Source organism: Equus caballus, chromosome 6 (genome assembly GCF_041296265.1).
Source record: "Equus caballus isolate H_3958 breed thoroughbred chromosome 6, TB-T2T, whole genome shotgun sequence".
NCBI lineage: Eukaryota > Metazoa > Chordata > Mammalia > Perissodactyla > Equidae > Equus > Equus caballus.
In genome coordinates, this window is record NC_091689.1 from 11,958,614 (window position 1) to 11,969,279 (window position 10,666).

The 10,666-nt window shown below is 39.3% G+C and overlaps 1 protein-coding gene across 3 annotated transcripts in view; it reads left to right on the forward strand.

Annotated features, from left to right (window-relative positions):
• The window catches only part of ACSL3 (acyl-CoA synthetase long chain family member 3), a 72,902-nt gene extending 62,752 nt beyond the window's left edge, over window positions 1-10,150 (forward strand). For all 3 annotated transcript variants that reach the window (XM_023642422.2, XM_023642423.2, XM_070269338.1), the window contains 2 exons: window positions 1,314-1,471; window positions 9,423-10,150. In XM_023642422.2, the coding sequence (XP_023498190.1) occupies window positions 1,314-1,471; window positions 9,423-9,580 (316 nt within the window). In that variant the 3' untranslated portion in view covers window positions 9,581-10,150. The remainder of the gene's footprint in view (window positions 1-1,313; window positions 1,472-9,422) is intronic.
• Window positions 10,151-10,666: the final 516 nt, after the last annotated feature.

The following is a 10,666-nucleotide window of genomic DNA, read 5'->3' on the forward strand; positions in this document are numbered from 1 at the left end:
AGCGGCCTCTTCTCCGTATCGCTGTTAGCTCATTCTTTCCTTGTGATACTTCCCCTCCTCATCTTCCTCTGTGTCCCTGTTTTCTGCTTTACGTCTCTCGCTGCCATGTCCTTTGTGGTTGGGAGGTGGAGAAAATCAGGTCCTCCTTCCTGCTGCCGTGGTGTTCCTAGCCACCTGTCCCGTTGCATCGGGAAGCTCTCCAGAACCAGTCCAGAGGAAAGGGGGAGCAAGGAAGGACGCGGGGGCTGGGGGTCAGCCAGCAGCACTCTGCTCAGTTCTTACTGCCCTGTTCTGAGCTGGAACCTGCTTGGGACCCTGGCCAGGGCCGAGGCCTTCCACCTTAGCTCTCTGAAGCTGTGGCTTAACACAGAGCATCTCTAACCCGTGATGCTGTAGAGGCAGCTGGGAAGGAGGATTTAAAGTTAAAATTCCAGAAATGCGTTCTTGGGAAGTGTGTTGGAATTTCAGATTGGTGCTCTGATTACATTTTCCGTGACAGTATTTCATGTGGTAATTATTCTCCGGTGTTAATGATCACATATTTCGTGGCCAGCCTGGGAACCTTACTACAAGCACTTGACATAGTAATTATGAAACAATAAAACCTGGTATCAGAAGAATCAATTTAGAAACAGACTTTGAGGGACAGCCCCAGTGAAAGATTTACTACGTTGATTTATAAATGACTCTGTCCCTCAGTTAGCCGTGGAGATCTTCTTTAGTGATGCTGCAGTTCTGGACTTGACACGTGTGTTGCTGACCAGAACTGTCCTCCTCTTCCTGATGCTCCTGCCATTTCTTCGGGGTGCTGCCTTCAGCGAGCACGCTCAGAGCTCCTCCAGCAACACACATTCTCATGATCACAAAAGAGAGAAATAAATAGAATCACCTTACTTTGATTTACTGTCAAATTTCGTTAGATACAGTTTCTGATTTACATTAGCTTTTGTTTTTGTTTAACCTGTTCAAGTGAATTACTGATTTTTAAAGATGAGTTTTCTAATATTTGTAATTTTCTTTTAAAAAATGTGTACATGGCTCTATTTATAATAGTTAGGCATAGCTGAGATTTATCATGACATGTCAGGTTAAGGTTTATTTAGCAGTGAACTCTGCCAAAGCATTGGAACGTGTTATGAATCAGACAGTAAAAGTGGCTCTTGCATGAAATAAGTATGCCGGTACCAAATCTGCCTCATGCATTTTCTTTAAAATAATAGACAGTTAACTACCGAAATGTCAATGTAATCAGTAACTGGTGAACATGGCTAGTCATTGAGTTCCTTCCCTAATCTATCCTTCATGTATTTCAGTTATCATTCTTACGTCATTGGATTTATTGTGCCAAATCAAAAGGAACTAACAGAACTAGCTAGAAAGAAAGGCCTGAAAGGGACTTGGGAGGAGCTGTGTAACAGTTGTGAAATGGAAAACGAGGTACTCAAAGTGCTTTCTGAAGCTGCTATTTCAGGTGAGTGACTGTGAAACTGATTCTGAGACCTGGGGCGGGAAGAGAGTACTTAAATTGATTCATGCTGTTATATTCCAAGGCTTTGCCTACATCGTTTTCTGCCCAGAAACCAATCATATCTTCCTAGTAGATGGAAGAACATACTTATCCGTCCCCCATTCAAGCCCGTCTGTGGGACGCACATGTCCTCTGCACCCACTCCAAATCCTGACTTTGGCTCCCTGTATCAGAGCGTTCTCACCTCTGCAGCTTCTGATTTCCGGGCTGGCCATTTCTCCACGTCCCTTGCCTGTTCCCAAGACCCTGCTCAGCTTCCTGGCCCCCCCAGTCCACAGTGGACCGTCCAAAACTCTTCTCTGCCCTTTCTGCACTGTTAGTGTACTGGTAGTTGGTTGTATTAATAGGTCCTGTACGCACTTTGTGTGTGTGTGTTGACTGGGGCGCGATGAGGCTAGTTTAATATAGTTGGTTTAATAAAAACAGCTATACCTTCTGAGTCATCACCAGTAAGTATTATACAAGTATGTATTTTTATTCTCCTGGGATATGTTCTTCAAGGTTATGAAAAATGTAAATTGCATTTAATCAGATGAAATCATTATTCTGACCGTTTAAATTATGTTTTGTAGTATGTCAGATTGAACATAATGCCAGCATTCTTGGGTAACTCAAAACCTTGGACTGATGTTAAATTGAGCTAATTAATGGATAGTCATTAGAAACCTACATAATTTCTAAGTAAAGTGGAATACTGAAACATTAATAATTAAGCATAATTATGTTTATATACATTTTTACCTCTTATTTTTAAATTTTATGTTTAACAGGTTTATTGAGATGTAATTCACATACCAAACAACTCATCCATTTAATGTGTACAGTTAGATAGTTTGTATTCACAGAGATGTACACCCGTCACCACAGTTTTCGAACATTGTTGTCACTCCGGAAAGAAATCCCGTGTTTGTCAGCAGTCCCTCCGCATCATCCTCCAGCCATCCCAGCCCTTGGCAACCACAGTCTTCCTGCTGCTATAGATTTGCCTTTTCTGGAGATTTTGTATGAGTAGAATCATACAGTATCTGATTTTTTATGACTGGCTTGTACTTAGTGTATTGTTCATCCATGTTTCCTTGTTGTGTCTTCTATCAATACTTCATTCCCTTTTATTGTAATGTAATATTTCATCATATGGTGTATATCACACTTTGTTTATCCATTTATCAATTGGTGGACATTTAGGTTGTTTCCACTTTTGGCTGTTAGTGAATAATGCTGCTATGAACATTTGTATACAAGTTTTTGTGTGGATGTATTTACTTTTCTTGGTTAGACACCTAGGAATGTACTTGCTGGGCCTGCATGAACTTTATGTTGAACCTTTTGAGAAACTACCAGACTGTTTTCCAGAATATTTTTCAAACTTTTTTCTAAAATGGTGGCACGATTTTACATTCCCACTAGTGTTGTATGAGGGTTCCAGTTTCCCCACATGCTTGTCAACACTTGTTATTGATCATGCTTTGGAGTCTAGCCATCCTAGGGGGCATGAAGTAATCACTCACCGTGGTTTTGATTTGTATTTCCCTGGTGGCTAATGATGTTGAGCATCATTTCATGTACTTACTGGCCATTGTCTATCTACTCTGGAGAAATGTGTATTCAGATTCTTTGCCCATTTTTTTTTAATCACTATTTTATTGAGGTCATAATAGTTGATAACATTGTTTAAATTTCACTTGTACATTATTATTAGTCAGTCACCATACACATGTGCCTCTTTACCCCTTATGCCCACCCCCTAATCCCCACTCTCCTTCCCTTCTGGTAACCACTAATCTGTTCTCTTTGTCTGTGTGTTTATTTTCCACATATGAGTGAAATCATGTGGTGTTTGTCTCTTTCTGGCTTATTTTGCTTAACATAATACCCTCAAAGTCCATCCATGTTGTTGGAAGTGGGGCAATTTTGTCCTTTTTCGTGGCTGAGTAGTATTCCATTGTATATATATATCTATAGATATAGATACAGATATACACCGTATCTTCTTTATCCAGTCATCAGTCAGCGGGCACTTGGGTTGCTCTCACATCTTGGCTATTGTGAATAATACTGCAGTGAACATTGGGGTGTATAAGTCTCTTTGAATTGTTGATTTCAAGTTCTTTGGATAAATGTCCAGTATGTGATAGCTGGGTGATATGGTATTTCTATTTTTAATATTTTGAGATATCTGCATACTGTTTTCCATGGTGGCTGCACCAGTTTGCATTCCCTCCAGCAGTGTATTTGGGTTCCCTTTTTTCCACATCCTCTCCAGCATTTGTTATTTTTTGTCTTGGTAATTATAGCCATTCTAACGGGTGTAAGGTGATATCTAAGGTGTAGTTTTGATTTGCATTTCCCTATTGTTTAGTGATGCTGAACATCTTTTCATGTGCCTATTGGCCATCTGTATATTTTCTTTGGAAAAATGGCTGTTCGTATCCTCTGCCCATTTTTTGATTGGGTTGTTTGGTTTTTCTTGTTGTTGAATTGTGTGAGTTCTTTATATATTTTGGACATTAACCCCCTGTCGGATATATGATTTGCAAATATTTTCTCCCAGTTGGTTGGTTGTCTTTTTGTTTTGTTCCTGGTTTCCTTTCTCCTTTGTAGAAGCTTGTTAGTCTGACATAGTCCCATTTGTTGATTTTTTTCTTTTGTTTTCCTTGGCCAAGTTGACATGGTATTCAAAAAGATGTTCCAAGGCCGATGTCAAAGAGTGTACTGCCTATATCTTCTAGGAGTTTTATGGTTTTATGTCTTACCTTCAAGTCTTTAACCAATTTTAAGTTAATTTTGTATGGCGAAAGATAGTAGTCTTTCATTCTTTTGCATGTGGCTGTCCAATTTTCCAACACCATTTATTGAAGAGACTTTCCTTTCTCCATTGTATCTTCTTGGCTTCTTTGTTGAAGATTACCTCTCCGTAGATGTGTGGTTTTATTTCTGGGCTTTCATTTCAGTTCCATTGATCTGTGTGTGTGTTTTTGTACCAGTACCATGCTGTTTTGATTACTGAAGCTTTGTAGTATATTTTGAAGTCAGGGATTGTGATGCCTCCAGCTTTGTTCTTTTTTCTCAGGATGGCTTTAGCTATTGGGAGTCTTTTGTTGCCTCATGAATTTTAGGATTCTTTGTTCTGAAGAATGTCATTGGGATTCTGGTTAAGATTACATTGAATCTGTAGATTGCTTTGGCTAGTATGGATATTTTAACTATGTTTATTCTTCCAATCCATGTGCATGGACTATCTTTCCATTTCTTTATGTCATCATTGATTTCTTTCAATAATGTCTTATAGTTTTCATTGTATAGGTCTTTCACCTCTTTGGTTAAATTTATTCCTAGGTATTTTATTCTTTTTGTTGCAATTTTAAATGGGGTTGTATTCTTGAGTTCTTGTTCTGTTAGTTCGTTATTAGACTATAGAAATGCAACTGATTTTTCTAAGTTGACTCTGTGCTCTGGAACTTTGCTGGAGTTGTTGGTTTATCTCCTTGCTCAAGGCTTTGTAAACCCTTTCTTTTTTGCTTTTTTTTTTTACCCCAGGTATGAGGTCCTTCTTAATCACTTCATGTAGGGGGGACTCTTGTGATGAACTCCCTCAGCTTTTGTTTATCTGGGAAAGTGTTTGTTTCTGCCTTGTATTGGAAGGATATTTTCACTGGATGGAGTATTCTTGGCTGAAAGTTTTTGTCTTTCAGTATTTTGAATCTATTCATTCCACTCTCTCCTAGCCTGTAATGTTTCTGCTGTGAAATCTGCGGAAAGCCCAATAGGGGTTCCTTTGTAGGTTGTTTTCTTCTGCCTTGCTGCCCTTGATATTTTTTCTTTTTTGTTGACATTTGCCAATTTTAATGGTACATGTCTTGGAGAAGGTCTTTTTGCGTCGATGTAATTAGGAGTTCTATTAGCTTCATTTATATGTATTTCCAGCTCCTTTCTCAGGTTTGGGAAGTTCTCAGCTATTACTTCTTTGAGCAAGCTTTTTGTTCCTTTCTCCCTCACTTCTCCCTCTGGAATACCTATAATCCTTGTGTGGCATTTCCTAGTTTAGTCATATATTTCTCGGAGAATCTTTTTGTTTCTTTTCAGTCTTAGCTCTCTCTCCTCCATCTGCAACATTTCTGTTTCTGTCCTGTAAATTACTGATTCTCTCCTCCATAATATCAGCTCTGTTTTTTAAGGACTCCAGATTTTCCTTTATCTCATTCATTGTGTTGTTCATCTCTTAACATTTCTGATTTTTTTTAATAGTTTCAGTCTCTTTTGTGAAGAATTCCCTCTGTTCATTAATTTTATTCCTGAGATCATTAAACTGTCTTTGAGTTTTCTTGTAACTTGTTGAATATTTTTATGATAGCTAGTTTGAATTCTCTCATTTAAATTGTAAATTTCTGTGACTTCAGGATAGATTTCTGGGTTCTTGTCATTTTCCTTCTGGTCTGGAGTGTTAATCTACCTCTTCATGCTATTAGATGAGGTGGACTTTTGCTAACGTATAGTGGTCCTGTCTGGTCACAGATTCCACCTGCCACCACTGAGTGGGGAGCAGGAGTGGGGTTTCCTGAGCCCTCTGCCACCCTGGCAGATGTGCCTGTCCGTTGGAAGCTCTGAAGACAGGGCCTGTCTGCATTTGCCCACTGGATGCTGCTGCTTTACACACATATGTGCAGGCGCTCTGGCGAGGATCCCTGTTCTGGCCTACTGGCTGAGCTGGTGTGCCAGGTGGTGAGGGGAGGGGCGCTGTCGTTGGCGTGCCAGATCCCACATGCCCCAACTCTGCACTTCTCTCTGCCGGCCTGGGCTGCTCAGCTTGATGTGAACACCTCCGCGATTGCTTTGCTGCCTTGGTGTGGAGTGTTCTCACAGGCTGCGGGGCAGCTCCATGAGCACAGTCATTCCCACAGTGGGCTGCCGTTTTCCCCTTCTCCTCTCAGTGTCACATGCCGGCTGCTGGCGAGGTCCCATGCCCTAGATCACTACTGCTTGGGAGGGAGAGATCGCCTTACCTCCTTCCACTGCCTCCTGGGTGGTCCATCTTCAGGCATATGGCTCTGTGGATGTCTAAGACGTCTGTTGTGTTGTGTGAATGTCCTTTTCCTTGTCTCTTAGTGGGGAGAGACTAAGGGATAAGCTCACTCCAGCATGATGCTGATGTCACTCAAACCTTTGCCCATCTTTTTAATTAGGTTTTTTTGTCTTTTTGTTATTGAGTTGTATAAGTTCTGTGTATATTCCAGATACAAGTTCAATATCAGATAGGAGATTTGTAAATATTTTCTCCCATTCTGTGGGTTGTGTTACTTTCTTGATGGTATCCTTTGAAGCATGACAGTTTTGCTTTTTTGTTTTGTTTTGTTTTGTTTTGTTTTATTTGAGGACGATTAGCCCTGAGCTAACATCTGTTGCCACTCCTCCTCTTTTTGCTGAGGAAGACTGGCCCTGAGCTAACATCTATTCCCATCTTCCTCTATTTATGTGTGGGATGCCTGCCACAGCATGGATAGATTGATAAGCAATGTGTAGGTCTGTGTCCGGGATTCGAACTGACGAACTCTGGTTTTCTGAAGCAGAGCCGGCTGAATTGAACTGCTGCACCGCTGTGTTTGACTTTTGATAGAACACAGTTTCTTTCTTTTGTTGCTTGTGCTTCGGTGTCACATCTGAAAAACCATTGCCTAATCCAAGTCACCAAGTTATACCCCTGTGTTTTCTTCTAAGACTTGTATAGTTTTAGCTTTTACATTTAGATCCTTAATCCTTTTGAGGTAATTTTTTATATGTGATGTGAAAAATGGATCCAAATTTATTCTTAAGCAAAATCTAAATTAGGTTTACACCTGAGAACCAGAATCAGTTGGCTATATGTGTATGTTAAGAGACTTATTGTAAAGAATTGGTTTCCATGGTAGTTTGGGTCCAGGCAGGCGAACAGCCTGTTGAAGGGTCAGGGGAACTCTTAGGTATGGGCTGGAGCTCCTGCCCACAGGCGGGATTGCTTCTTGCGTGAGGAGCCCTCAGCTCTGTCCTCAAGGCCTTTCAGCTGCCTGAAGCAGGCCCACTGAGATTATTTAGGATAATTTCCCTCATGTAAAGGAAACTGATTATAGACTTAATCACCTCTACAAAATACCTTCAAAGCTGCACCTAGATTAGTGTTTAACTGAATAACTGGGAGCTCTAGCCCAGCCCAGTTGACACATAGAACTGACCATCACAGTCCACCCCTTGCCAGCTTGGCATCCATGTACATCTTAGTTAATAGTTAATTTCCAAGTAAAGACAATAGCAGAGTCAGACTTCAGGCTAACATGACACAACTGTTCTGCAAACAACTGAAAATGCATTCGCCTCTTCCCCACAAAAGGACGCAAACTCCACGAGTGATGTTTGCTCTTCTCCTTTGCTATCCTGTAACTTCGTAAATACCATGAGATAAAGCTAACTTATCAATACACATTATGTTAGATAGGAGAAAAAGGGGGAAGAAAACAAAAATATTTGCTAAATTGAACGTATATACAAATATATCGATAACAGAATAGGATGAAATACTCAAATTATTGCAGTCCTTATTTCTCCAGCTGGTCCCATGGGTGTAGCTGTGTTTATTTTCCCAAAACACTGGTTTAGATGATGTTGCTATACAGTGAACATAATTTTAAGTCAGGTCATGGCATGCAGTGTTGAGCAGTTTGAAATTTAAAAATTTACGTGGTCTTTTTCGTGCTAGCTTTTTTAGTTTCCCGCACATCTCAGTAGTGCCAGACTCCCCTGTCCCTTGAGTCCTGTGGTCCGTGCCTGACTGCCCGTGCTCATAGTGGTTTTTCCTCCTGGAAACCACTCCTGAAGTACTTTTAATCTTTGAAGAACTAAAACTGTTTGTTATCTCTACTATGTTTATTTTTTCAAGTTAGAGTTAATATATCTCTTTTGCTCCCAAGGCACTTATACCTTTAACTGAGTACTTTTTAAAAAAATATATATATAATTATGGCTAGGTATTCACCTGTTTCCCCTTGTTAGAGTCTATACCACTTGAAAGCAGAAACTATTCATTTTTGTATTTTTAAAGAATGTTTAGTAAAAGCACTTTACAGTCTTTTTCAATAGATATTTGTTGAATGAATGCTGGAAAAATAAGTCTTACTAAGGAAATGTGTGTCTTAAAACGATATCTCCCTCTTTTCCCTCCCTCCCTCCATCATTGAGAGTGCACTGGGTATCAGACAGTGTGTTGGGGACACAGTAGTGAGCAGACACTCTGTCCTCACAGCTCACAGTGAGTGTCCTGGTTCAGTTAGAAGGTTCTCTTTAAACTTTATTGTTTTTTAGTTTCTAAAGGGATTATGATCTTTATAATAAATTCAAAGAAAACAGATAGATATAATGTAAAAAGTGGTGTTCCCCTTGCCTTAATCCTGGATCTTAGCCCCTAGAAGTATACGCTTTACAGTTTGGTATGTGTCCTTCTCGTCCTACACGTCTAGATGCAGATAAGTTTATCTGGTATTAAAAAATAACTTGCCTTTTTTTGACCTAACAATATATTACAGATCTCTTTACACACCCATCCCATATAGATCTAACTCATTTCTGATGACTGAATTGTATTCTGTTTTATGCTTATATCATAATTTATCTAATTCATTGTATTGATGGATGTGTAGATTTTTTAAACAGTTTTTTGCTGCTGTGCTCATGCATATCTGTGTTTTTACTTATACTAGTGTTTCTGAGGGATAGATTGCTTAGATGTGAGTTTCATGGGCCATTGGTTGTACATTCTGACGGATGCTCAAAGGCTGGGGAAGTTAGACTGTTTGCTAAGAATTGTAATTATACATTTTTCATGCCTTTGCATTTACGTTTTCTTTTTTGTTTGTTTGTTTTACTATCTCAGCAAGTCTGGAAAAGTTTGAAATTCCAGTAAAAATTCGTTTGAGCCCTGAACCGTGGACCCCTGAAACTGGTCTGGTGACAGATGCCTTCAAGCTGAAACGCAAAGAGCTTAAAACACATTACCAGGCGGACATTGAGCGAATGTATGGAAGAAAATAATTATTGTCTTTCAGCATCAGTTTGCTACAGGGAGCTCAGATCAAATAGGGAAATACTTGAAATGCATGTCTCAGACTGTGAGGCGAACTCCATTCCTCATATTAAACCTAAACTGTTATTTCTCATGACATCACCATTTTTAACCCACAGGATTAGTAAAATATTAAGACAGCAAACTTGTGTCTGTCTCTTCTTTCTTCCCTCCTCCAGTTCACTTTCCCACCTAGGACTGCGCTTGTCAGCATGAGGACTTTCTGAATCATACTGGGGAACAGTGATTTTAAAACCTCAAGTTTTTAAACATGATTTATATGTTCTGTATAATGTTCAGTTTGTAACTTTTTAAAGTTTGGATGTATAGAGGGATAAATAGGAAATATAAGAATTGGTTATTTGGGGGGCTTTTTTACTTACAGTATTTAAAAATGCAAGGGTATGGATGTGGAATTATGTAAATTTCAAATGCCTATCAATCAAATCATTGTTGAACAAAAGATTTGTTGCTGTGTAATTATTGTCTTGTAAGCATTTGAGAGAAATAAATATACCCATACTTAACGTTTTAAGAAATTGAGACCTTGTGAATATATGCCTGACATCGTCTTCTTTATATATTTATTTTTTATTAGAAAAAATCGAAGTTTGGTTGGTGCTGCATGAAACAAAATAGCAATAGAGGGTTATGATTTAATAGTAAAGAAGAAAACACAGCGTGTAGTCACAGCACTGGGTAATGAGTCTGTATAGCTTCCCGTCAGCGTACACAGTCTGCCCGTTAGCTTCTGAAACTAGGGGAATATCCAGGCAATTCTAAAAGTTAGGGTACAATTTAAAAAACAAAGGATAGAAAGTTGTTCTTTATTTCCTGGACCATATGTATATTTATGACACATTAGTCAAGGAAAATTATTCTATCCCACTCTCTTACTTTTAGTCTAGACGTTTAATCATATATCTCATTTCAAAATTAGGAATTTCTTTTGATGGTTTGGGTGGGGAGTGTGTGTGCATCAGTGTCTGTTGGTAGCTTATTAAAAAAGCACCTTACCTTTTCCTTCTCCCATAACCTTTCTGCACTAGAACATG